The sequence below is a fragment of the Cydia strobilella genome, chromosome 5, assembly GCF_947568885.1.
Source record: "Cydia strobilella chromosome 5, ilCydStro3.1, whole genome shotgun sequence".
Lineage (NCBI taxonomy): Eukaryota > Metazoa > Arthropoda > Insecta > Lepidoptera > Tortricidae > Cydia > Cydia strobilella.
This window is the reverse complement of record NC_086045.1, coordinates 7416935-7444044: the sequence shown is the minus strand read 5'-3', so window position 1 is coordinate 7444044 and position 27110 is coordinate 7416935. Positions and strand designations below refer to the sequence as shown.

Here is a 27110-nt window from a genome sequence, read left to right as displayed (position 1 = left end):
CAAATGCTAGTAAACTAATAATAAAATTATACCTCTAAAAAACACGATTGACAGTCTTTGTTATCCATATACTTGTCTGTCTGTGGACATGATCAACTAATCACTCAAAAAATCTTAGCATGACAAATATTCATAAAGTTAAAACCTAAACCGATCTCTAAAAACTGACTTGTTACCTTTGAAAATCCATTTGGAGCAGCCTAGTTTAACAAAGCTGCAAAAAATATTATTATTACCTTTATATAAGACTCACTTTCAAACGCCGGGTCACGCTTACATGAAAGTGTGTGTTTGTTGTCAAGTTTCGGAAGTAATAACAATGCGCGGTGACACTGCGCCACTGACACGGACCCATTTCCCTTTGTGCGCTAACAGTGCTAATTGCCCTCCACTGAAGAGTTTACAAGAAAGCTGGTGACTTTGCGACCGTTAGTTGCGCTCTGAACGCTAAAGCGGCATACACTTTAACCGAAGGTGTTTTTATTCGTCATAAAATGTTTACATCTAAAGTGTGCATTATATTTGCGCTGGTTGCGGTAAGTCGTTTTTTATTATTATTATTTAATTGTATATGGACATGGTCTGAATTAAAGTATATTCATTTCATTCATTCATTATCATTCCTCTTTTAAGCGTCATTATTTAAACAGCTACTGCAAAGCTGAATCTAAAAGTAAACATAATGAGCACTCAATTTCCAGAGCACAATCGTTATCTAAAACCACTTGTCTAACTTTATAAAAGTGGGGAATCCACACTAGTAAAACCAGATTACCCATTGACATTACATTTGTCCTTAACATTACATGTTATTGTGCTCGACATCTACACCAAGGTTGTGTTTGTTTTCAGATTTTCAGCGCAGCGACCGATTCTAGAAGAGTCGATTATCCATTTTTAAATAATAGGAATTTCGACTGCGGCCCATACGGCTTCACGTGCGAAGGGCAGGCGAAACTGAGACTGTGCGAGGGACCAAATCTTTTTGGGCCCTCGTTTCTGTGCCCCCCGGACACAATATGCAACGAAGACTCCAGCGATGTTTGTGAAAATACTAACAACTACATCGAACCGTCTTTCGGTAAAACGATACGCTGCCACAGACACGAAAGGATCGCCGACCCCAACGTTCCGGGATGTAAAGGCTACATCCTATGCATCCCTAACAAAAATCGTTTCCAAGGCATCAAATTCAAGTGCTCGGGGACCACAATTTTCAACGGTTACACGCGAGCGTGCTCTGCGCCTGGCAAATACAAGTGTCCCATAGCAAACGCTACTCAAGCGAACGATTTTCACATTGAAAGCAACAGGAGAATCGATACTCGCCATGATGTTGACTTCGAAAATAGGCCAGCAGCGCATCGCCCGAGGCCTATTGACTGTAAGAACTACAAGTTTACAGTGACCCAAGGCCAGAGCCCGGCGAAGGCGGCGTACTTCTGCCCCTCGCGACCGGTGCCGGGCGAGCGCGCCGTGCGATGCACCGTGTTCTCCAATCAGTTCTGCATCACTTTAGAAAGGTACAATGAGGATCAGTTCGTTGAAAGCTCGCGAGCTGCTTACCGAACACCGCGGTTAAATAATTTTGTAACAGAACTTAATAATAATATCAAAATGCCATTTTAAATAGGTATAGATATTATACAACTGTGTATTATTTTATTTTTGGACTATTGTCCTGGCCCTGCCATTGAGAGATTATGTTGTTCATAGAAATGAGATGTATTATAATGTATGTACTCGTTGTTTCTTATTTTGAGACAACGTTGCAAGATTACTCTATGTTTAGAATGTAAGTCACATTGAAATCTGATAATGTGTTATATTTATTGTAATAAAAAAACTAGATCTTTGTTAATTTGTTTTATTAATAATGTAATAAATCTTACAATACGAGTAACATCAGTGTAAAAATAAGATTAGTAGAAACAACATTGTATCAACAAAATAAATTAGTTAATTATTTTGTACATATAGGACTCAAAGTCTATCTACCTACGTATCACGTGACAGATCAATAGTATTGTTTCAAGATCTAGGGACTCTATAGGGTGTTAGCATTCGTAGCTGTCTGCGTCCACGCACTTTTTCTTATCCTTGTGGAACACGCGGTCCGAACCGCATTTCTTTATCTTCCGCCGGTACTCTGATTTCCGTTTCTTCTTGCATAAGTAGAATCGCCTACATTCATTACGAATCGGGAATTTACCTTCCTTTTTACATTCAAACACTTCATCTTCATCGTCATCTTCGTTTCCTTCTGATTTTTCCGGCGTTTCTTCTGCCTCGTTGGTATTTTTAGTCGTTGAAACGTCATCGGTCTTACTACTACTATCATCGCTACTGATGTTATTGCTGGTGCTAGCAGTACTGGTGCTACCCATTTGACTTATGTTATCGCTTGAAGTGATCGAAACTGATTCATTGGACTCTATCTCCTCTATACAGTTAACTGTTGTCTTGTTAAAAATGTAGCCTTCTTGACATTGAAATTTGAATCTATACAAGTGGTTCTTATGATTGACGCAAATGTAATAAACATTGTCTTTCATAAAGTCGCTGAATCTGCCTGCCGATGGGCATTTGAACTCATTTTGTCGTATACAATGAGACAAGTTTTTAGTACATAGTTTTTTAATGTCACTAAATACGGTGTTTTCGGGACAGTTACCAACAACGGGTTGATTGTGACCAACACAAATGTAAAATTTTCTACAATGGTCCTTGTCCGAATATCTACCCCTTACGCCATTGACGCAAGTAAAGGGTATTGCCTCTTCATTTGCAACTTGCTTTGTGACTGGTGAAATTGGATTTGCGGTCACCGATTGAGAAAGTGTTTGAACAGTTTTTGCATAAGGCTTTTGTATAGAAATAGATAAAGATAGATTTATAGGTGAATTGGTTTTCGATAGGTCAACAGGACCTTTACTGTTTTTGGGATTCTTATCTGACGAAACGTTAACGTTGCTCTCAATCTCCCTAACTTTGCTGCCAGTTTTATCAACTGTAGGTTCTGACCTTGGGCTGAATAAAATAGGTATGATGTCATGATTGTGTGTATTATCCAGTATTTTAGTATGAACAACAGTTGCGTCTGTGTATTTGGGGTTCGCAGGTTCAGTCTTATGCGAGAAAACGTTAGCGTTGCTCCCAATCTCCCTAACGTTGCTGTCAATTTCGTAAACTGTTGATTCTAACCCAGGGCTAAATAAAGTATGTGTGGTTTCAATAATGCGTGTATTATCCAGTATTGTAGTATCAGCAATAGTTGCATCTTTACTGTTTTTGGGGCTTGTAAATTCTTTCTTATCAGACGAAATGTTAGCGTTGCTCCCAATCTCCCTAACATTGCCGCCAGTTTGGTAAACTGTAGATTCTGACGCAGAGCTAAATAAGTTATGTATGATTTCAATATTGTGTATATTATCCAGTAGTTTAGTCTCAACGACCGTTGCAACTTTACTGTTTTTGGAGTTCTCGGATTCTATCTTATCAGAGGAATCGTCAGCGTTGCTCGCAATCTCCCTAACATTGCTGGCAGTTTGATCAACTGTAGATTCAGACCCAGTGCTAAATAAGTTATGGATGGTTTCAATATTGTGTGTATTGTCCAGTATTTTAGTATCAGCAACAGTTGCCTCTTTACTAGTTTTGGAGTTGTCAATTTCTTTGTTATCCGAGGAAACGTTAGCATTGCTTCCAATCTTCTTAACGTTGCTGCCAGTTTCGTCAATTATAGATTCTGACCCAGGGCCGAATAAATTAGGTATGGTTTCAACATAATGTCCTTTATTATATAGTATTTTAGTATCAGCAACATTTGCATTTGTGGGTACAGTCTTTGACGAAGACAAGGTAACTGATCCACCATTTGCCAATGTGTTGGTTTTCAAATAAGTAGAATGATCTTTAACTAGGGTCACGGGTTCTTGTGTAGGTAAACTAGCGACTTCAGATTCGCTGTTCACATTCATTATATTTTCTGGAAGTCCATTTGTAATCAGAAAACCGTCTGAGCTCTGGGTTACAGTAGTAGCGTTATAGCTTTGTTTACGATTATTGATTTCAGCGGGAATTGGATTAGTTGCAGGTAATGCCGATATAACATGTTGCAAAGACACAAACTTTGAATCAGAACTGACCACGTTTACGTCGTTTCGTTCCATGTTTAGGTTCGTGACATCAGACTTTTCTGTAAGTTCTGATTTTTTAAAAGATTTGTCGATCAAATAATTGTCGAAAGGATTCCAATGTATATTTGCTGTCTGATCTTGACCTTCTATGGTGCTTGGTTGTAATTTACTATATTGCGCATGATTAGGCACTCGTATTTTTTTACTTTCGCCTTTTTGGCTGTTATAAGTTTGAATGGAAATATCGTTTGATTCACTTTTGGGACCTAAAAACTCGGTTTTGTTTTTTTGCTGAAAGTCATCATTATCATGGTCTGCATTTGCGTAATTGTTGTTTGTAATTTGTACTATAGCCATTTCTAATTCAGCGTTAGGAATAAGTTTCTCCTCAGGTAATTTCGCTATTATCTGCTCAATATTGATTGGTTTTGCTGGTATAAAATCGGCTCCCCCATTTACTTCCGGCGTAGATACTATGTTTTCTGATGGGAGGAATAGACCTTCAGTTTTCATATTATTTTCAAAATCAGATTGAGCATTACTAATTATTGTGGTTACATTTACGGTTTCGTTACATGCCGGAAGGTTGATTGAGTCAATACTTCGAGTAGTATCTGTTGCCACACTTTCTTTATTTATTAAATTTATTTGATTTGAACTGTCACCATTACCTACTACTCCTGTAATGAATGCCTCATCAACCTTTGTTTCGTCTACATTTGTATCTGTCAGTAATTGAGCTTCAGTCGAGATATAATCTTCTGACGCAACTTGAATTATATGGTCGTTTTTTATTGTTGTAGGTGTATAAACAACTTCCGTTGTTATATCAAAATTTACTGAATGTCTAGTTGGAATATTGTTATAATCTGTTGCAACATTTTGTATAATACCCGTTGTCGAGCTTTTTGCATTTGTCGTAATTGGTTGTTCCTTAATGGCACCATTCTCTATAATTTCAGCTATCATTGTTACATCTTGCTTTACGTATTCTGGATTTTGTGGCTTTAACGTTACAGACTGAGTGTAACCAGTTGCAATTGGTACTTTTTGGCTAGCCACGTTTTCATAAGTTTCCACTGTCCCATTTTCTTCATGCAACATCGTTGTTTGCTCAGTACTGGTATGCAAATCCACGGTTATCTTTGTCACATGTGATTCTTCAGTCATAACTAATTGATCTTTAATCTCTGTAGAAGACTGATAAATAGTTTCTGTAGTCACGATGTCTCGATTTATTGCTTTGCTATTAGGAACTATAATATTCTCTGTCACGATATTTTGAGTAGTATCGATTGATTGATCGATTGAGCTTTGTTCATTTATCATAGTTGGCTGTTCACTAATAAAACTATTTTCGACGGTTTCAATAGTAAATACTCTATCAAGATTTGTGTCTGCAGAACTTTGTGTCAATGATGGTGCTTGAGTCATGACTAGTTGATCATCACCATTTAAAAAAGGTATATGCGCAGCCTCTGTAGTTACAATGTCAACATTTACTGTTTCAATGTTTTGAGTGGAGTCTTTTATAAATTTTTCTTCATTTACTGTTGTTGGTTGCTCAGAACTAGGTGCATTCTCGACTGTTTCAATATTAAATGCTCCGTCTCGAGTCGTTGTGTATGTAACACTTTGCGTCAATGATGGCGCGTCAGTCGTGACTTGTTGATCATCACTATTCGAAAGAGGTATATTTATAGCTTCTGTAGTTACAATGTCGAGATTTACTGTTTCAATATTTTGAGTAGTATCCTTTGTAAAGTTTTCTTCGTATATTGTAGTTGGATGCTTAGAACTTGGAGCGTTTTCGACTGTTTCAATAGTATATGCTCCATTTATAGTCGTTGTGTCTGCAGAACTTTGTGTCAATGATGGTGCTTGAGTCGTGACTAGTTGAACGTCACTATATGAAAAAGGTATATTCACCGCCTCTGTTGTTACAATGTCCAGATTTACTGTTTCAATGTTTTGAGTAGACTCTTTTGTAAATTTTTCTTTATTTACTGTTGTTGGTTGCTCAGAACTAGGCGCGTTCTCTACTATTTCAACAGTAAATGCTCCGTCTAGAGTCGTTGTGTCTGCAAAATTTTGCGACAATGATGGTGCTTGAGTCATGACTAGTTGATCATCACCATTTAAAAAAGGTATATGCGCAGCCTCTGTAGTTACAATGTCAACATTTACTGTTTCAATGTTTTGAGTGGAGTCTTTTATAAATTTTTCTTCATTTACTGTTGTTGGTTGCTCAGAACTAGGTGCATTCTCGACTGTTTCAATATTAAATGCTCCGTCTCGAGTCGTTGTGTATGTAACACTTTGCGTCAATGATGGCGCGTCAGTCGTGACTTGTTGATCATCACTATTCGAAAGAGGTATATTTATAGCTTCCGTAGTTACAATGTCAAGATTTACTGTTTCAATATTTTGAGTAGTATCCTTTGTAAAGTTTTCTTCGTATATTGTAGTTGGATGCTTAGAACTTGGAGCGTTTTCGACTGTTTCAATAGTATATGCTCCATTTATAGTCGTTGTGTCTGCTGAACTTTGTGTCAATGATGGTGCTTGAGTCGTGACTAGTTGAACGTCACTATATGAAAAAGGTATATTCACCGCCTCTGTTGTTACAATGTCCAGATTTACTGTTTCAATGTTTTGAGTAGACTCTTTTGTAAATTTTTCTTTATTTACTGTTGTTGGTTGCTCAGAACTAGGCGCGTTCTCTACTATTTCAACAGTAAATGCTCCGTCTAAAGTCGTTGTGTCTGCAAAATTTTGCGACAATGATGGTGCTTGAGTCATGACTAGTTGATCATCACCATTTAAAAAAGGTATATGCGCAGCCTCTGTAGTTACAATGTCAACATTTACTGTTTCAATGTTTTGAGTGGAGTCTTTTATAAATTTTTCTTCATTTACTGTTGTTGGTTGCTCAGAACTAGGTGCATTCTCGACTGTTTCAATATTAAATGCTCCGTCTCGAGTCGTTGTGTATGTAACACTTTGCGTCAATGATGGCGCGTCAGTCGTGACTTGTTGATCATCACTATTCGAAAGAGGTATATTTATAGCTTCTGTAGTTACAATGTCGAGATTTACTGTTTCAATATTTTGAGTAGTATCCTTTGTAAAGTTTTCTTCGTATATCGTTGTTGGTTGCTCAGATCTCGGGGCGTTCCCTACTGTATCAATAGTAAATGCTTTATCTAGAGTCGTTGTGTCTGCAGAACTTTGTGTCAATGATGGTGCTTGAGTCGTGACTAGTTGAACGTCACTATTTGAATAAGATATATTCACAGCCTCTGTTGTTGCAATGTCCAGATTTACTGTTTCAATGTTTTGAGTTGAGTCTTTTGTAAGGTTTTCTTCATATATTGTTGGAGGATGCTCAGAAGTGGGAACTTTCTCTACTGTTTCTATAGTATATGTTTCGTCTACAGTTGTTGTGTCTGCAGAACTTAGTGTCAATGATGGTGCTTGAGTAGTGCCTAGTTGAACGTTACTACTTGGTATAGCCTCTGTAGTTACAATGTCGAGATTTACTATCTCAGTGTTTTGAATAGAGTCTTTTGTAAAGATTTCTTCGTATATCGTTGTTGGGTGCTCAGATCTCGGGGCGTTCCCTACTGTATCAATAGTAAATGCTTTATCTAGAGTCGTTGTATCTTTAGCATTTTGTGCATCCATCGTATAATTTTTTTGTTTTGCATTATTATCACCAACCAATGGAACGACCCATTTGCCAAAATTGGATGTATATCCGTGTTCGTTGTAAGACGTATCTACCTCGAGAGGGTTGACAGTCGTTTGTATTATTTGTTCTATAGTTATTGGAACTGATTCTGCTGTTACAGTTTCTGTAATGACTTTATTTTCGGTTGTAGTTTGTGTATTAATATTTATAGCCTTTTTATTGTTTTCTTCACCAGCTATTACTAGATCAGTTTTTGTTGGATTGTTAGTTTCGGCTGTAGTTTCTGTTACAGTTTCTATGACACTAGTTGTAACACCTTCAGCTGGTAATATAGTTTTTGTTATACTTCGGTCTTTACTTATAGTCTGTGATATAGTTTCTATAGGAGACGTTGTAATATCTGCAACTATAGTTGGTGCAATTTTTGTCACATTTAATTCATTATTAATATAAAAGTTCGACGCTGTTCTTGTAGTAACATCCGCGGTCGTTTCTATAGTAACACTGTATTCTACAGTTGTAGCTCTGTCTGTATTTATGTAATTTTCAGAGAACTCTTTCGTTGTGTTATCCAAGGAAGAAGAAGTTACGATGTCCTCCCACGGAAGTGTGGTTTCACTAATGACGTTGCTTCTTACAGTGCTAGGTGTTGTTGGTGCTGGAAACTCGCATTCAAAGTGGTTTGTTCCCTGACAAACCGTCGGAGGAGGGCAGGCTATGTAGAAGTTGTCTATTGCCTGTGAAACTCCGCCCCCTAGGTCCACGCATATCATGAAGTGGGTGGAGTTTACGCAGTGGAAAGATTTCCCATGACAGTCTACTGCAAACGCCGTCGATGACAATGCGGACAGTACCTGCGCATTAAAACAAAATCAATATTTACAGTGCTCTACTTTTGAGGACCCATATGGAAATGTAATCATGTGATTCGCCTACAGAAAATCATCACAACATGTTATTCGATATTTCAAGGGTAGGTACCCAGATGGACTACGCAGTCATTGCCATATAAGCCTTAAATTTATATCTATACATATTATCGAAATTGCTATGCGGGGCTTCTATTTCTGGACAGTTTGCCCTTCGGACATCTGAAGCAACCTAACGAACCTATCCTACCTATCTATTGGTTTAATGTGACTATCGTCAAAACATTACACAGGAACTTTACGATGGGCCGCCGAAATATATATGTCATTAAATATAGGCCAAGCAACAAGAAGGTATAAAGGGAAATAATGCTTGGAACGCAATTTTGGACTTCGTAACTTTGTTTGTGCTAGTTAGGAGATGAACATATCAAAACTCCCCGGCCGTAGCCCTTGAGCCGGGGGGAGAGGGGGGTTGAAGGTCCCATTTTTTGGTTTTTCACATCTTGGAAACTGCGTCTTAGTGACATTGACATGACTACTTACACAAAACGAAAGCTGATTAAATTTTCTGCAAGTTTAATTTAGTCAAGTTTTTCGATATCTTGAATAGTTTTTGGGAAATCGTCTCTTGAAAGTTTATTTGGGGCTCTCAATTTTATCTTGACTTCTACATTAGCAAAGATAGATATAACTCCGTAATAGATGGATACAGTCTAAGGAAAAAACGTGCCTCGAAAATCAAGAAAATTTGATTCTCGTTCAGAGGGCGCTACTAGTTTTGGCCTAAAGTCGTATAGATGGCGTTGACAGTTTCGTTTGTTATTTAACAATTTTAACGCATATCAGTGAAAGAACATGGGTCAAAATCATCAAAATAATTAATGCAAATAAAAAAAATCATTTATCTATATTTAAATACATTTTATCGTATTTTTACAAATCTTCCATTTTTGATTTAAAGTGTGTCGACAGATGGCAGTGAATTTACTGGGGTTACAAAATTTACTATGACAGTACCGCTCTAGTATAAGTTACTCTATGACATTAGTAAAGCTGCTACTACTAGGCCATGTTTGGTATCGTTTTCGTATAAATCGGGAGTGCCAAATTTATTTATGGTAAAATAAACCATTCCGAACTAAAAACATATAAACTTTAAACAAATAGCTACCTTTTTTTCGTCTTCGTGTTAAATTTCAACGAAATCGGTTCAACCTCAGCGTTTATAGCGTGAAGAGGAGTTTAAAAAAAAGTTTTTTTATTATATTTTTTAGTGTTCCGTACCCAAAGGGTAAAAACGGGACCCTATTACTAAGACTCCGCTGTCCGTCTATCAGTCTGTCACCAGGCTGTATCTCATGAACCGTGATAGCTAGACAGTTGAAATTTTCACAGACGATGTAGTTCTGTTGCCGCTATAACAACAAATACTAAAAAGTACGGAACCCTCGGTGCGCGAGTCCGACTCGCACTTGGCCGGGGTTTTTTTTTTACTTCGGAATGGTGTCAATGTTATACCATCAATGAATTCAGCACTCCCGATTTATACGAAAACGATACCAAACCTAGCAGCTTCACGGATGTAGATATCAAGATAAAATTAAGAACCCTAAATAAACTTTAATTTTGTAATAGTGGCCATATCGCTAAGACGCATAGTTTCCGAGATATAATTGAAAAACCTAAAAATGGGATTTATAGAAAACGATGAAACAGCTATCAACGCAACGTTTCAACGTTGAAATAATTGTACGTTTACGATTTAAATAAATACAAAAAAAAACATACCAGCAGTGTTCCAAACAATTCGTTCATATAATTTTTTGTAGAAGTCATCTTCACACTCATCCTGTATTAATTCAGGTTACGTCGGGCATTCGTCGTTTAATACTTTTCGTTTCGGTCGTTTCTGTTCGAATGGGCGCGTTGAGCTCCTCTTTGATAATTTGAACCGTAATATTTACTTAGCCCGAATCATTTGCCTTCAGATTACAGAGACGCTGAACAAATAAAATGTGACACCGCGTTTCCTGCAGTGAAATTGTTTTCCACTGCCGCGCGCTACATCTTGCTTGCTAGTCGCCTAGAAAATCATGTCGTCAAAATCTGACAACCTCAAACTGGAGGTAAACAAAGTGTAGTTATTTTTTTTATGATCTTGAGATCCATATTAATGTTTTGTAGACGTATTACAGTAAAATGAATTTAGAGTCGATACATTAAAAGTTTTAACGCGCGTTTATAATAGAGATATAGTTTTTACTCGTAGTTATTTTATTTAAGGTTTAAAATTCATTTATGACCGATGTTATGTTAACTGAAGCATTGAATTACATTATAAATAAACATAGGGTTTGAAGAATTAAGTATATTTTATGTAACTTAATACTTTTTAATGTAAGCACATCGAGTTGGCTCTCCAGTAGTCTCCAGGAGGAATTGATTGAGTGGGAATAGGAATCATTGTCACTAACTTTACCATCTCCTATTATACATACAGAGTGTTATACATACTCCTAAACAAACAATACCTAGGTTGATTGTTTTTAGGGTTCCGTACCCAAAGGATAAAAACGGGACCCTATTACTAAGACTCCGCTGTCCGTCTGTCCGTCCGTCTGTCTGTCACCAGGCTGTATCTCATAAACCGTGATAGCTAGACAGTTGAAATTTTCACAGATGATGTATTTCTGTTGCCGCTATAACAACAAATACTAAAAACAGAATAATATAAATATTTAAATGGGGCTCCCATACAACAAACCCTTCGTGCGCGAGTGCGACTCGCACTTGGCCGGTTTTTTTATGCACGCTTTTCTTGCTGGCTACCTTCTATTCCTCCTTATTGAATTCCTCCTGGAGACCTAACTCGATGTGGAGGTTGCGTTCTTTCGTCAAGGAGTTGCCGCGTGCTATCACGGATCGGATATGTACCTATATATGTATGTATTTATCTATTTAAGTACATATGTATATCGCCGCCTAGTAATCATACTCATAGTACAAGCTTTGCTTAGTTTGGAGCTAGGTTTATATAGGTTTAGTTTGGCCGCCCTAGACCCGAGGTCCTGTAGTAACTGCTAGCCGCCCCTTTCTAAGCACTCATCTTGCTTGCTGCCGCCTCTAACGTCTTGCCACCCTAGGCCCAGGCCTAGTTGGCCTTAGGGCAAATCCGCCACGGCGCCACTGAATGTATTAATAATAAAGAAATACATAATATTATCCAGCCCTTATATAGCGAGAAATCAGGGAACTTAATCTATATATACTACATAAAAAACAGATCCCTTACTAAGTTTTCGTAATTTTGAAATCGGTAAAAAGAACCTTCATAATTTTAATTATTATTATTATTTATTACGAGCCTATTGTGTCCCACTGCTGGGCAAATGCCTGCCCCCTCTTCTTCCACTCCTCCCGGTTTTGAGCTACATCTGGCCAGTCGCTCAAAAAGGAGTCCAAGTTATCCCGCCATCGCCGACGAGGTCTGCCGAATCCCCGGTTTGACTCATGGGGCACCCACTCTGTGGTTATTTTGGCCCACAAGTCATTCGGCATGCGGCAGACATGACCAGCCCAGTCCCACTTTAACTTGTCCGCTTTCCGAGCTACATCTATTATTTGGGTTTTAGAGCGCAGCGTGGTGTTCCGGATGCGATCCCCGAGTTTCACACCTAATATGCTGCGCTCCATACCTCTCTGACAAACCCCGAGTTTGGACTTCTGAGCTTCCGTCAAAGACCAAGTCTGAGCACCGTAGGTGAGGACTGGAAGTATGCACATGTCCATAAGCCTACGTTTGAGTGATAGAGGTAGGTCTCCCTTCATAATTTTAAAATTAGTATAAAAATATCACTATCGTGTTTTTAACATGGAACCCTAAGATTGTCTTCGGTTACCGCGATAGTTACTCATGAAATAAAACTATGAAAACGGATTATATCGCGTATATTGAATTTATAATACATCCCGACGTTTCGAACTCTTTACAGCGTTCGTGGTCAACGGGTGACCACGAACGGTTGACGGTTTCGTTGACCACGAACGCTGTAAAGAGTTCGAAACGTCGGGATGTATTATAAATTCAATATACGCGATATAATCCGTTTTCATAGTTTTATTTCATGGAACCCTAAGAATTAAGTGCAAACCAAAGGTGACATTATTTTTAGTAGGTATGCATAACATCTTATCTCGTTTACTAATTACGTAGGTATTATCCTCATTTCCTCTGGGAAATATTGTAGGTCTTCACAAATAAATAACTGATGTAGATTTTGTCATTGTTAGCGTTTTCCTTCTGATATAATACCTAAGTAAATGTATTTAATTATTTGCTAGTTACAGTAATAGTAAAGAGAATAGAGTGTATAGAGAGCTATTGTCATACTAAATTTTGGAGAGATTCCCATTTGTTCCATAGAACACTCGACGTCATGGTAGAAAACAGCATTTTTGTTCCCATTTTGTTCTATAGAACTACGTACTAACTTTTTACCCTAGCTTACTTGCCAGTGACGCACTATAACAAAATAAAACTATTCTAGAGTCTTAATTAATGACATCAAAGATAGATATAACTCCGTAATAGATGGATACAGTCTAAGGAAAAAACGTGCCTCGAAAATCACGAAAATTTGATTCTCGATCAGAGGGCGCCACTAGTTTTGGCCTACACTCGTATAGAGGGTGTTGACGGTTTCGTTTGCTATAACAAAATAAAACTATTCTAGAGTCTGTTCGGAAAGAGAAGTCGTGGAATGTATTGGGCCTCATATCACTAATAACAGTAATGTACTAACAATGTTGCCCTGAATCATATATTTATAGAGTGCGTATATTTAGAGTAAATGGCGAATTTCTTACGGAAGAGACACGTTTTCCAAGATGCCGGCGGTAGCTCGAGGTCCTCAAACGTGAAATGGTCTGGACATGGAAACGAGATCTCTAAATATCATAAATACCGAATGTCAGGTTTCTTCTCGAGATTAAGACATTTGTCCTATCCCGATATATTTTCACCACACCAGCAGCTCGGAAAAGCTTATTGATTGTTTTGCTTGTAACTTGTCATTTCCATGATACAATTTTAAAATGCAATTTGCCATGAGATAGAACAAACGACAATACTGCCATATGATTTTATTCCATATATAGTATAATAGTTCTATAGAATAAATGATATTCGGTAATCTTACATGTTCTATGGAATAATTGAAAAGTAAAATATCACTTAGTTCTATGACGTCGCTTACTCACTCAAATTTTCAATCTTTTCGAGCGATGGCGCCTTGCTTTACTACTGTGTGTATACTGTGTTGGACCCGTCTGTGTATGTATACCATATGATATAGTTGTTCAGCCCATGTTGGAACTTTAACTTTAAAATTCTTACGGAACACAAATTTGGGTAGCATCTTATCGCACCCCATATCCCATATTCGTAATCCTTTCTATGAATTTGTCACATTCCAAGTTCGTGTGTTTACTCTTTGCAAAGAGGATATAATAAGATAGAGTGGTACTGTCATAGTAAATTTTGTAACCGCTGTAAATTCACTGCCATCTATCGACATACTTTAAAACTAAAAACGAAGATTTATAAAAATACGTTAAAATGTATTTAAATATGGATAAATTATTTTTTTATTTGCATTAATTATTTTTATACGATTTTGACCCATGTTCTTTCAATGATATGCGTTAAAATTATAAATAACAAACGAAACCGTCAACGCCCTCTATACGAGAGTAGGCCAAAACTAGTGGCGCCCTCTGATCGAGAATCACATTTTCGTGATTTTCGAGGCACGTTTTTTCCTTAGACTGTATCCATCTATTACGGAGTTATATCTATCTTTGCTCTTTGGCTTGCTATCGCTCCAGAGGCCTGTAAAAGCCAACCTGTGTAACGATTTCCGCGCCTCAGATTGTATCACTAGGTGTAGCAGTTGGAGGTTTAGCACTAGCAGCACCTCGCACCTCCATCGCCGCTGTTGGCATCTTTCGATACGCGCCTATAATAGCCATGCATGCCGTTCTTTGTATAGTAGGTAGGTAGATGTTGAGTTTATATACAATGCAGTGTTTATATACCATATGTAGCTTCTACTCTAATCATACTTTTGAATGGTACTATATTGATATAGGGCGATTCTACGATCTTCCTTTAGTTTTGAAGAAAGTACCTACCTTTTGTTCTCAGACGATTTTAGCTCTATCAATAACAAATGGCAAACGGGTTAAATAATTAATAGAATCAGGCATTACTTTGCGGAAATCCATATTATTTAAAACAAAAACATTGCTAATCCGCGAAATAATGAGTCGATCAGTGCTAATACAACTAGCCATCCGAAAAAAATCCACAACAAAATAAAAATCAGCCGAAATGATAAAAACTACTGAAACTAAATCAAATTAAAATTTTCATGAATACGAACAAAAAACCCTTGTTTTATAAAATAATTTAATAATATAATAATTTGATAAAGTATACATCTATTTTATTGCTAAAATATCACACTCAACGCCTTAGTAAAATTGTATTTAACACTTGTACGAGAACGAGAATTAAGTAGGCATGTCATTTTTTTTATCATACTAGAAGAATTAATTGCAAGAGAACTTCTTATTCAATATTCGGCTATCTAAACCTGTTGAATAAGCACATTTTAATCGTAGTATTATAAATTGACACAGCGGCTATGATTGTCCAAATTAATGTCACCACGGAAAGTATGTTACCTAAAATGAATATGTATAGTTGTAAATTACTTTCCATGTCCGTGAATAAACATACAGACACAAAGAATGTAACTAATAACACGGCGGATACTGTTTCCAAAGTGCTTCGTAGTTTTGGCCATTTTCGGACTCCGACGAAGTCTTGTACGGCGCCCTCCCAACATGAGCTTATGGCGCCAAAACCTAGCCCGGCCACCACGCAGCCGATCGAAAACATGTCGTGGCTGTCTGAAGCCGCCAAAACTGTGAAAGACAAGCAGGAAACTAGTAAAAACTTACTTCAAAATACGAAATAGCTAAAGTAAAGAGAAGTAACATAACGTACCAAAACATGCAAGAGTAGATATAATAAGCCCGAGCACTGCGACGTATTTGAAATTCCTTTTGGGCGTTTCGGTGAGCCAAGGCGTACTCAGTAGGAAACAAAGCCAAGTAAACCCATGGAGGGACATCAAAAAATTTGACTCTGTCATAGTGATCTTCGGGCGAACATGGGAGGCCACCATTGGCAGGAGCACTAGTGATATCGCTAACAAACTTAAATGAGAAAAGCTAAGAAGTACGGCAGGATAAAATCTCCACGAGGATAGTGATCTCGTCAAAGGTTTTATGAAAGTGTCATTGATACTGTATAACGTAAATTGCAGTTTCCTGCGTAGTTTGTACATTCTGTACGAGGGCATCCAAAACCTTCTTCGTATTCTAGCGTACGCAGATTCACAACGGAAACTGAACGAGTTCATTATTTTTTCCCTTTGTATATCTGTAATAGGTGAAACATTGTCGTACGTCACTTCTATTTCCGAATATTCTCTACTTTTCTCGCATTCCCGGTCACTTTCAGAATCTCTTCTGGCTTGTCTCGATATATAATCGTCTAAATTATCGCTTATTGTACTCAGTCTCTTAATGGCTGCAGTATATCTCTTATTATTCTTATTTATATCATTTTCTTTAATATTACTATGATCATCTTCGTCTTCTTCGCTTTCTTCGGTTTCTTCCAGAATGTCGGGCAGAATGTTGATCCCGAAGACATTCCGTCTCGTGTCTTCTGGACTATTAGGCGGTGTAATGGTGGTCGTAGTGTATGACTCGCCGGCGTCAATCCTCAATACCTCCCCCCGATGCAAATTCTCGTCAGACGGACTTTTCCAGCACTTTCTGCTCATATCGTGTAATTGCATTTCGTTTGAGTAACATTCATTTTCGATTTCATTGCTGTAGGTTGCATACGTTTTGGAGAGATCACTGTACCTAGAAAATGAGAGAGTCCTTGTAGCAGTAGGATTTACTTTGAGTAGCATAACAGCTGGCAAAGTTTGAAGTATAATTCCGCCCAGAACTATGTGTGCGTACGAGTATCCATAGTTATCTATCAAGGCGGTTATAATGTGAGGAAAGAGCGACTGCCCGACTGCCTGCCCTGCGAGACACAATCCACGAACGATTCCAAGATGCGAATCGTAGGTGTCAAACACAACGGCATCTATTTGTGCTGATAGTAGTGATGAACCGAGTCCTGAAACAAAAATCAATTTAGTAAAATAAACCTTTGGAACCTGTCTAGGTTAAGACAATTTCATGATGTATAAATCCCTCATATTTGCTTTTTACCTCCTGCGATGCCGTAAACAAAGGGCACGACATACATCGGCACGAAGCCGCATGCCACCAGTCCGGCCACGTTCAGCAGAAGTCCCGCCGTTGCCATCGCGCGGTACCCCACCGGCCCGCCCCACGAATCTGCCGCTTCGCGGCACCAGCATTCTGGAAATTATGAGTCCTGAAAAACTAGTCCTCTTTTGCACAAGCTAAAAAAAGCTAATAGTTTAGAGCTGGCTTTCCAGCTAAAACTCGTTCCGTGCGTCAACGTCAACTGACACCCGTCGGGTCGGTGGAGTTGAGTTGGCAAAGCCAGCCAAGGTATTAAGAGCTATGTTATTAATTAAAGGTATGTGCGATTTATAGAATTTTGGGTTCTGTTTAATTTTCATTTAAATAAGAATTTTCAGATGGGGAAAAGTAGTGCCAACTGACGCCCAAGGTGCGTAAAACTTTATAGATCATTTCGATAGCTTTAATTACATTCTGATGCCTATTTCACCACGCTAACAATTGATACCAGAGACTGACAATTTCCTGTCCATTTCTGGGTCGTTAAGAAACGACGGTACCTATTAGTTGGAGCAGCAATGTACGGCGAATTGTCACCGTGGTGAAACAGGGGCCTGAATACTGCGTATGTCTGTAGTCTAGTGGTTCACCTTCTCGACACCGTGCACCGTGTCAAACACAAAAGCTGTTACTCGGACGCCACACCACCGAAGTGTCAAAACTGAAATTGAACTTTATGCAAATGCACGTATAGGTCTATGTTGCTCTGTGGTCTGTGACTGTGACGGATTAATCGGTCTTTAGCGTTGGACCTACGCTGCCGATATATCCGTCATTGGCGTCCAAAAGGTTAAAGGCGGACACTAAACAACCTCATAACTTATAACCCAGTCAAAGCCTGATGAAAGTTGTGAATAAGGGACGCACCTCCCCGTGGAAAAAAAAAACTAAATGAAACTATAAGTAAGTTTGGCGACTCGCTCTCGCTTGTCAGCGGAGTATAGGCAAAAGGGATGAGTATAGTGTTTAGGGTTCCGTACCCAAAGGGTAAAAACGGGACCCTATTACTAAGACTCCGCTGTCTGTGTCTGTCTGTCTGTCCGTCTGTCACCAGGCTGTATCTCATGAACCGTGATAGCTAGACAGTTTAAATTTTCACAGATGTATTTCTGTTGCCGCTATAACAACAAATACTAATAACAGAATAATATAAATATTTAAGTGGGGCTCCCATACAACAAACGTGATTTTTTGCCGTTTTTTGCGTAATGGTATGGAACCCTTCGTGCGCGAGTCCGACTCGAACTTGGCCGGTTTTTTCTATTCTACTGTTACTAACAAAACTGTTTTAGCAGGCTATATACAATAACTTACGCGTTAAGCCGTATGTGAGAATATGTGTAACAGGGGTAGAGAGTCCAAGCCACGTCGGCACGCCCAACTGCACCGCGTGCAGCAGCACCACTCCGTACGACAGCACCAAGTTCGGCAAGCACACCTGGACAAAATATACATTACGTAGCTATGGCGATAAACTGTAGTGGTGGTGGATTGTTAACCAAGAGATGAAAGGCACCCATTTCTCACGAGATATTTTTGGTCAATAGTTCGAATTCTGACTCGCATAAAGTCCCGTATACAGTTTTAAAAATTAAGAATGTGGTCAGCAATACTATTCGCTTAGCACCTTTGCATACAAACTTCTATGCAGCTTTTCTCTGCAGCTGACTGTACATGTCCACTATAAAGGCCCGACATTTAGTGATGTCTCTGAGAGAGTTAAAATCCGACGGTGGTATAGCAGGATAGTCACATCCCCATTGATTGTGAAGTGATTGAAAAATTGTGCATGATATTATTATAATATAAGGATAAGGCATCATTAGACTGTAGTTTCAAGCTAAAAAGCTTTTTTTTTCAAAAGCTATCCTGTAGTAGGATAGATAGATACGCCTTTATTATGCTTTCATGTGATATTGTGCCTGTCACGGCCGTCATTTAAGTTCAGTTTTACGGCGTTGTATGGAGACTGTCAATCTTGTCTCTGCTCTCTGACGATAGGATATATCAACAATATCACACTGATTGTTCAGTGGAAACGTTGATGAACGATAATTACCTACATTAATTAAATAATTACCGATCAATCAATGCGGTGAGCTGTAATCAGAAGCAATCTAAAGTGAAGAAAGAAGCTTTGGAATCGATTGTGACGTTAGCAATGAAGCTACCTAATACTGCTACTACTAGCCTGTTACGCGTAGCGGTATTTTTACATAATCTTAAAATTGTAACAAATGTAGGCATGTTTCAACATGACGTTATCCTCCAAAACCCACAAGCTTAATCATCTTCGCAAGCCACATTAGAGCGTTCCATGTTCCCGATTAAAAACAGTTGGAGGAGTCGCCGTCGTCGGATACTGTATAAATCCTCCAAAACAATTACTTTATGTCGACTAGTACATATATAGTACCTACCAGGAACACAGTGAAGTTACTTCTTTAGCGAATCTAGGTATACTTAACTTGCAAGAAAATACAGTCTAACTATGACAATACAATAGGTACTATATTATATAGATACTTTGTAGTTTTGTATTTCGACTTGTGATAATGATAAACATTGGATCCTGAGATAGGTACTACATAGATCATTCTCACGATGGCAGAAGGGATTTGATGAAATAAGACTTTAAAATAATACGAGTTAAGGGTCATCTCCGTCGTAACATGAAGTACATGAACTACAGTAGTTTATCAAGACTTGACGTTAGATATAGAGTGGCGTCACGGTCATTGTGATAAAACGATAGCTTGATTCCAAACTTTGCATTATGACTGTAAGTCTTATACCTTACCTACGCAAATTTTTGCGCAATATTATCAAACCGAGAGCAAGAGCGTGACAAACCCCAAAAGACTCAATCCAGAGGTCGCGGGTTCAAACCCCAGCTCGTACCAATGAGTTTTTCGTAACTTATGTACCAGTCACTTTTCGATGAAAGAAAACATCGTGAGGAAACCGGACTAATCCTAACAAGGCCTAGAAGGGGACCTTTTTTTTTTAATTTATTGAATAAGGAAACAAATTACAGTTTATTAGATTATTACAGGACCCATCGTAGGCAAAACCTTATGGAGGTTTGTGTGCCGATGGGGAGTTCGAGAATAACATAAAGAAAAACAATATTATATCCTATATCTTATCATAAGTATGATTCTTAGTATATATAGCTTGTGTCGTTAGTTTCTAATAAGTGCATTTTAACGACTTTTTTTATATGTTTACCATTTAAATATTTAGCACAAACAACTTCTGGCAGATCATTCAATATTTTAGGTAATAAACCTCTGGATTGGAAGGTAAAATGGCAGTCGCTTTCGTAAAAACTAGTGCCTACGTCAATTCTTAGGATTAGAAGCGTAGTAAGCGGACCCCAGGCTCTCATGAGCCGTGGCAATTATGACCTTAACTCGGGAGTTTCGCAGTACAGTTTGCAAAATACATACGTTTAACAGCACAACGGAAAACAGAAGGGACCAGCGCCAAACTGAGTCCTGAGATCTTGCTTCAATTTCCATCTAGCTATTCCTCTTGCATCTTCATAATATTTTTGACGTCATAATGGTATCACAATCACTATTACTTATGTTATAAGGAATTTAATTAATGTATGTCGCAGAGAGCATGTTGACGTATTGACAGGACACTAGCCCTGTTATCGGAATGCCGAACACGTAGTTTCTTAATAAGTTATCTTATCTTGAATGAAACTGTAACTCGATAGTACTCCGATTTGCGTGTGCTTTTGTTTTTGTTATTGGCTACGTAGTTATGCCTTCTATGTTGCGGTTGGATATATTGAAAGAAGTCTGCAGACTACTAGTTTTTATACAAGCGACTGCCATCTGACCCATTTAAATAGGTAGGTAAATATTGGAAAAAGGCAGTGAATGCTGAGCCCTATCACTAGTAGGTATAGGTTACAAAAAATTGTCAACTGACAACCCCGTGCCGACAGTCGACACAGCTCGGTCATAAAACTGCGGTGTGCAAAGAAGATTCACGGTTCGTGCGCGGTTATAAGTTTCAATTTTGCTTGCAGGCGGCGAGTATAGGTATAATTTTATACCTAAATCTAAGCTTTGTGAAGGAGTAAATTTTCTGTACGGTAGTACTACTAGTTATTCTGTGGCAAAAGTGTGTTTTACCCATAAATACAACACATTTTTATGTAAATCATACTGCCACGTAAGAAATAGTTTTAACAAAAATCTAAAGAAAATGTTAAAATATGGGAAAAATGTCAGTCTGTCGGATGCTTCCTTGCAAGTTCTGCGTTCTGTAGGACTTTGACAATAGTTATTTGTGCAACAAGAGAGGAAAGTTGGTTTTTCTTGCGTTTATTTTGAGTCCCGAGAAAGCGAAAGATCATAAGTGATTCTAAGTTAGAATCTTGAGCGTAGCGAGGGACTCAAAAACACGAGATGTAAAATAACTTTTCCCCTCACTAGCTCGGAAAGCCGTCTTTTATCCTTTAAAACAAGCGGGGAAAAACGCATTTTATCCACTAGTGGGAAAAGTAATTTGACCTTGGATGGAGCGTGTTTAAGTAGCTTGACAGATAACAAAACGTAAAACGCTCATAATAATGGTTCGTTCGGTATTAATTATCATTAAATAAATGGTTTGAGAATGTAATAAAAAATACCAGATTTAGCTTTATTTAATGATTTTAAGTCATAAACCTTAAAATTCCATAATGTTAAATATAATTCTGAACGCACAAGTTAAGTCGATGCAATTTCAAAACGCATCATTGACATTTCATACGTCAGAAATGTCAAAATTGTCAACAAAATTTTTACTTAAAAACTTCTCACGTAAAAGTACAGAATTTCCAGAGTTTTTTGTTATAATATCGTAAAAAAATGAGTGATTCCAGTTGATGAAGATGATCTAACGCCTGTGGATGTTACACTTTCCTCGCTATAGTGAGGGGAAAAGTTTTGTGTTACACACGGGTGCAAATGTATTTTACTTCTCGTGTGTTAAAATACAACTTTGCACCCTTGTATAACAAATAACTATTGCTCTCGTGTTGCACAAGTTCACAGCCGATCAACCACCAAAATGGCTACGGCTTGACAATTCAATTTTGTACTGAGATCCGACAACGTTGGGGCCTCGGTATAAATCCCTTGATCTTGATTCGGAACACAGAAATATTAGAAAAATACATCTCATGTCCAATGTCAGCTGTCACCCTGACACTGACATTTATTTTAATGTTTTGACTTTTGATTAAGATTAATCTACTTTATCTAGATTTACCTTACCTTGCCGCTGTTGTAATTTATAATAACAAATAAAACAAAATAAAATGCATTATGGTCAATGATGAAGTATTACAAGAGTATTCTAGCTCAGTTATACGACTAAAAAAGCAGTGTATGAACACTGGCATGAGCGAAGATGAATTCAGGCGATTATATTTTGAATCTCTCGACTCTTTAGAAAACCGAAGTCCGAGAACTATGGTTACGCATACGCATCGACGTCACAGGACAAAGTATCGAGTAGTACTCATTGGCTTGTTGTTAACAATTTGTGTCTTCTATAATTTTAAGTCTATTTACAGCTCAGTTGTTTGTAATTTACAAGAGTATATCTACCCTGGCTTGAGGCTTCTGAGGCGGATATCAATTCCGTTCATATCCTTATTCCCTGGACTTACTGGTAAGCTTGTATAGTCACACTCCGTGATTGTTGAGCCATTTAGGGTCCTAGCTAAATTTGACATTCCATAGTGCAAGTATTGAACAACCAATTGAGCTAGGACTCTATATGAGAAACTATTGTCCTTTTTTACATGTAACAAATGTAAAATATTACTTTTTGTAGATTTATACCATGAAACATGTTTGATACAAAATCCATTCTTCATGGTTGTGGATATGGACTGCTGGCCATGCAGCAGTGTTTCCAATATCAGAGAAATATATGACCCTAAATTAATCACCAATCAACAGCATACTGCTCCATTTATTTATGAGGTAGGTATGAAAAACATTCTAAGTCTTAGACTTAATATTTTTCTTATTAAACATGAATTGAAATTAAACCGTTTTTTAGACTGACCAGCAACTTGTAAGATTAGAAGAACTCATAGAGTTATACAATAGGAATGAGGAAGTATTAAACAAGGAAGCACCAAAAATATTAGTCAATAATAAATATTATTCAAAATTGAATGAGGTATTTCATGAACCACAATTACTGGGGGATAAAAATCTCTTCATTTGGTAAGTTTTTATTTTTATACCACATCGGTGGCAAACAAGCATACGGCCCGCCTGATAGTAAGCAGTCACCATAGCCTAGGACGCCTGCAGCTCCAGAGGTGTTACATGCGCATGGCCGACCTTTTAAAAACCTGTACACTCCATATTAGTTATTAATTGTGGTCATTTCATTTTATTGTACTTTTTTGTGGATTACCAAACACTTTCTAATCCTTTGTTAATATTGATGTTTCAGGAAATTAAATACAATGAGTGTTGCTAGAATACTCCGCCAAATAATTCCTAGGCCCAAAGTAGTACCTAAGTTTGGACAGAGCACTGAGAGATTTCTGATCATAGACAATAGCCAAGGACAGTTTGCAGTGCCTGACACTGAGTGCAGTTTCTCATTCCTCTTGGTGCTAAGTGGCAGCAGGACAGTCAATTTAAAACCAGCTGAGGAGTGCAAACATCAGTGCCGATCACTGAAAGTAGAGTTGAAAGAATCATATTTATGTAAGTTATTATTATTATTAAGGTGTGTTGCTATAAATTTTACCACTGGCTGACACTATCTATATGAAGCTGACTGTACAAAAAAATTCAAAGGAGTCTGCCTTCTGCTTAGTTTTTAAACTTGAAATTTACATTATTTTAGTACAGAGTGTACAGACAGACAATACACCTTTGTGGTTTTTTAATTTTATTTTATTTTTCATTACAGTGTGGTACAATTGGTGGTATTGGCGACCAGTGGTGCAGTCGTCACTATCAAACAGCACTCTGATAGCCCATGTGGGATCATACTGTTAAATAAATAAATCATTATAAGAAAGTCCATTTATTAAGATTTATAAATTAAACCAGCCATCCTAAATAAATTATTTAAAAATACTAACCATTTAGGAAGTAACATTCAACCAGGAATGTGCAAAAAACAATTGCTAAACTGTACTATTAAAAAATAACTACTAATGGTATGTCACTAAGTACCATTGAAATCACACAAACCACAAACCATCCCGTTTTTGCTATTATCACATTTCTATAAAGTTTATTCAAACTTTTCTCGTAGACGATTCTTGAGTAGAACTGGAATAAGTGAGACTAGAGCAAATACACTCAGGACAGTGATGGAGGTCCAAGACCAGGCGTCACTTGTGGATGTGAGGGTGTGGAGAGTCTGCCCGGCTTGAATTGCTACGAAAGACGGAGGAGCAACACCTGAAAGAACAACAAGATATTTAATGGCAACTTTATGTCGTCTATAAAGTTGAACTTTGCGAGATTGAGAAGTGAAAATAATCTTTTCACATCACCAATTCGAAAAAGGGCTTTTTCTTCCCTGCTAGGAGGGATCAAAGTGGCACTTTTCTTCCCTGCTAGGAGGGATCAAAGTAACACTTTTCTGTTCTAGGACACTATTTTAACATTTTTTTGCGCATTTTTTTTTAGCTTAAATAATGTTTTTAAACATTATAATTACCTCTTAGGTGATGTGAAAAGTAATATGTGTCACATGGTAGCAAAATTATTTCCATCTTGAGCGTGACACACTTGAATCCCTCACTACGCTCAGGATTCTACTTTAGAATCCCTCGCTACCCTCAGGGTTTTCTATTATAGAACCCTTCGCTTCGTTTAGGATTCAATTTTACGCCCTCGCCGTAAATATGTCATTTTGCTGCCTTGTGACACAATCTACTATTTAGCATTTCTTAAATGCACTTGTGCTTGTATAAAATTAAACTTACCAATAAAAGTTCCTACAGCAAATGGCACTAGAGGCACACCTATAACGGGTGCTGTCATGTTAATGAACCAGTTGGGTAAGAAGGGTGTCACTCTCAAAAATATTATGTAGTTGAGCAAATTGTTTTTGTGCTTTTCAACAGCTTTTGACCATTGCGCAGCTCTCTCTGGAAAGAACTTCTTCACCAGCTTTTTCCCAAGAAGATTGGACAGGAAGAAGCAGAGGCTGGCTCCGATTGCAGAGCAGCAGCACACCATGCCTAGAGCCAGGTAAAACGGGAACAGGAACCCCGACAGAATACTGAGGAATATGGACCCAGGTATTGCAAAAGTTTGCAAGCTGTAACCTGTTATTAAGGATTTTATTAATTGGTTATATAATAAGCCAAGATTTTAAGTGAAAGTATATTTATACAATAAGCAGTGATTGAGGACATTCATCCCGTGTGTCAACCGAATTGCCAATCACTACTCATAAAAATGGAAATCTGATATGATATGAGACAAGTACTCAAGTAGGTATAGTAAGGCAACTAAGGCACACTGCCAAGGTATATACAACAATGAAATTTAAATTGCAGAAATATTCACAACAGACTAAATCCACTCTTATTGAAAAAAAAAACAAGGAAAGTAAGTTTAAACCAAGCTCAATACTTAACGAAAACTAGATTTCACTGATTTAATCTTTCACAATTTCTACACATTATTAAATTGTAAAACTGGACTTAATCGCGTATTTAAGTTTTAAGATTTACCTTATTAGATTTATTTAGCCAGTCTTCTCTGAGACCACAGGGACAACACCATCCTCTAAATGTCGGAGGTAAATCTTAAAACTTAAATATGCGATTAAGTCTCGTTGTACTATTTAATAATGAAAACTAGAATTGGTAATAATATTCTATGATGTCTAAGGTGAATAGTAATGTTTTAAAGGATACAATATGTAAATTAGAAAAACGCCACTCATTACTTCATAGAAGTACTTGTCCTTGTAGTGATCCAACACCAAACCAAGCTGCTTGGCATCATCAAGGTCCCATGGCAATTTTAGATGCTGTCTTTCTTGTCTGAAATTTAAACAAAAAAATTATAGCTGTAATTGTAATAATGCATATATTCAAATGTGACAACAATTTTAAAGAAATTGTGTTTCCAAGTTGATAACTTCGATGCAGTCATAATTTCAATATAAACTCACTCTTCCAAATCCGGAAATTGTCTATATACAAGTCCCAAAGCCAACAGTGAAGAGGTAAAAATTATCAAGACTAAAATTAAAGCTTTAGATGTAGATATATCACTTGTACTAGGAGTGCAAGTGCCAGGAGCTGAATCTGCAAAAGATGTGAAATTTTACATTGTCCAGAATTACAAGGTCAATACGCCAATAAATATTTAAAAGGAAATATAATGGAAATCAAAATAGGATTGGGTACTTGGAAGGGGTAGGCGGTAGACGTAGATATTGGGTAACCCTCTCCCTGCTCGTATGACAGAAGGACGATAACCATTGGACGTGGAGGAAATCTTTGGGTTTTGCACAGGTAATTCACCTGGTCTATTTCTCCTATGGATTATATTATTATCCATATTTTCTAGCCTTCACTATATTTAAGTAATCTAAGAAATTGTAATAAAAATTAGTTAAATATGACGCAAAAATATTGTTGTATAAAACAAGAAAACTGCTAGTTGTGTTAGTAACATCAATGTGATTGAAATAGAACGTAGTGATTATTACGCTCTTTGGATTGAATGTATTGAATTAAAAGTAAACTAAAACAAATTTATTTAGTGGTCTTGTCATGACACTGACAGATGGCAGTCTGATGCATGTCGATGACGTTTAGTTTTTTCCCTTGCCCTTGGCGCTTTCGCACATTCAGCCAAAACAGGCGTTCCAAAAATTATGTTTAAACCATGTTTAAACTAAAATAATTCTACGTACGCTGAGCACAAGCACGAATAATTTCATACATTGACCCGACTATTTCTA

General features: G+C 37.6%; 5 protein-coding genes across 5 annotated transcripts; 2 read left to right on the top strand and 3 right to left on the bottom strand.

Moving 5' to 3' along the window:
- Positions 1 to 494: 494 nt before the first annotated feature.
- Positions 495 to 1656, top strand: LOC134741760 (uncharacterized). The gene is made up of 2 exons (XM_063674652.1): positions 495 to 536; positions 745 to 1656. Exons 1-2 carry the CDS (start codon positions 495 to 497, stop codon positions 1627 to 1629), a joined length of 927 nt encoding a protein of 308 aa, XP_063530722.1. The 3' UTR covers positions 1630 to 1656.
- A 284-nt stretch (positions 1657 to 1940) lies between these two features.
- LOC134741404 (mucin-3B-like) lies at positions 1941 to 10644 on the bottom strand. The gene is made up of 2 exons (XM_063674174.1): positions 10494 to 10644; positions 1941 to 8687 (listed from the first exon to the last, which is right to left on the bottom strand). The coding sequence occupies exons 1-2, from the start codon at positions 10551 to 10553 to the stop codon at positions 2058 to 2060; spliced, it is 6690 nt and encodes a 2229-aa protein (XP_063530244.1). The 5' UTR covers positions 10554 to 10644; the 3' UTR covers positions 1941 to 2057.
- Positions 10645 to 15252: 4608 nt separating this feature from the next.
- On the bottom strand, positions 15253 to 20801 carry LOC134741411 (uncharacterized). Its single transcript, XM_063674180.1, has 5 exons — positions 20582 to 20801; positions 18444 to 18567; positions 17070 to 17222; positions 15778 to 16974; positions 15253 to 15695 (listed from the first exon to the last, which is right to left on the bottom strand). The coding sequence occupies exons 1-5, from the start codon at positions 20651 to 20653 to the stop codon at positions 15352 to 15354; spliced, it is 1890 nt and encodes a 629-aa protein (XP_063530250.1). The 5' UTR covers positions 20654 to 20801; the 3' UTR covers positions 15253 to 15351.
- Positions 20802 to 22391: 1590 nt separating this feature from the next.
- On the top strand, positions 22392 to 24181 carry LOC134741414 (uncharacterized). Its single transcript, XM_063674185.1, has 5 exons — positions 22392 to 22811; positions 22977 to 23128; positions 23208 to 23377; positions 23613 to 23872; positions 24081 to 24181. The coding sequence occupies exons 1-5, from the start codon at positions 22463 to 22465 to the stop codon at positions 24167 to 24169; spliced, it is 1020 nt and encodes a 339-aa protein (XP_063530255.1). The 5' UTR covers positions 22392 to 22462; the 3' UTR covers positions 24170 to 24181.
- LOC134741416 (transmembrane protein 41 homolog) lies at positions 24182 to 26915 on the bottom strand. The gene is made up of 5 exons (XM_063674187.1): positions 26668 to 26915; positions 26313 to 26448; positions 26053 to 26181; positions 25111 to 25448; positions 24182 to 24580 (listed from the first exon to the last, which is right to left on the bottom strand). The coding sequence occupies exons 1-5, from the start codon at positions 26702 to 26704 to the stop codon at positions 24411 to 24413; spliced, it is 810 nt and encodes a 269-aa protein (XP_063530257.1). The 5' UTR covers positions 26705 to 26915; the 3' UTR covers positions 24182 to 24410.
- Between the last annotated feature and the right edge of the window lie 195 nt (positions 26916 to 27110).

Bases quoted from the DNA above. Each gene is read 5' to 3' on its own strand.
- LOC134741760 (XM_063674652.1), top strand. From the start codon at position 495: ATGTTTACATCTAAAGTGTGCATTATATTTGCGCTGGTTGCG. The intron at 537-744 runs GTAAGTCGTTTT...ACTTTATAAAAG, and splicing joins TTATATTTGCGCTGGTTGCG to TGGGGAATCCACACTAGTAA.
- LOC134741404 (XM_063674174.1), bottom strand. From the start codon at position 10,553: ATGAGTGTGAAGATGACTTCTACAAAAAATTATATGAACGAATTGTTT. The intron at 8,688-10,493 runs GTATGTTTTTTT...TTTAATGCGCAG, and splicing joins AATTGTTTGGAACACTGCTG to GTACTGTCCGCATTGTCATC.
- LOC134741411 (XM_063674180.1), bottom strand. From the start codon at position 20,653: ATGGAAATTGAAGCAAGATCTCAGGACTCAGTTTGGCGCTGGTCCCTT. The intron at 17,223-18,443 runs GTAAGTTATTGT...CATAATTTCCAG, and splicing joins TCTCACATACGGCTTAACGC to AATGCTGGTGCCGCGAAGCG. The intron at 15,696-15,777 runs GTACGTTATGTT...TGTCTTTCACAG, and splicing joins ATCTACTCTTGCATGTTTTG to TTTTGGCGGCTTCAGACAGC.
- LOC134741414 (XM_063674185.1), top strand. From the start codon at position 22,463: ATGGTCAATGATGAAGTATTACAAGAGTATTCTAGCTCAGTTATACGA. The intron at 23,129-23,207 runs GTAGGTATGAAA...ACCGTTTTTTAG, and splicing joins CTGCTCCATTTATTTATGAG to ACTGACCAGCAACTTGTAAG. The intron at 23,378-23,612 runs GTAAGTTTTTAT...TTGATGTTTCAG, and splicing joins GATAAAAATCTCTTCATTTG to GAAATTAAATACAATGAGTG.
- LOC134741416 (XM_063674187.1), bottom strand. From the start codon at position 26,704: ATGGATAATAATATAATCCATAGGAGAAATAGACCAG. The intron at 26,449-26,667 runs GTGAATTACCTG...CATCTTTTGCAG, and splicing joins CCATAGGAGAAATAGACCAG to ATTCAGCTCCTGGCACTTGC. The intron at 26,182-26,312 runs GTGAGTTTATAT...TTTAAATTTCAG, and splicing joins CAATTTCCGGATTTGGAAGA to ACAAGAAAGACAGCATCTAA.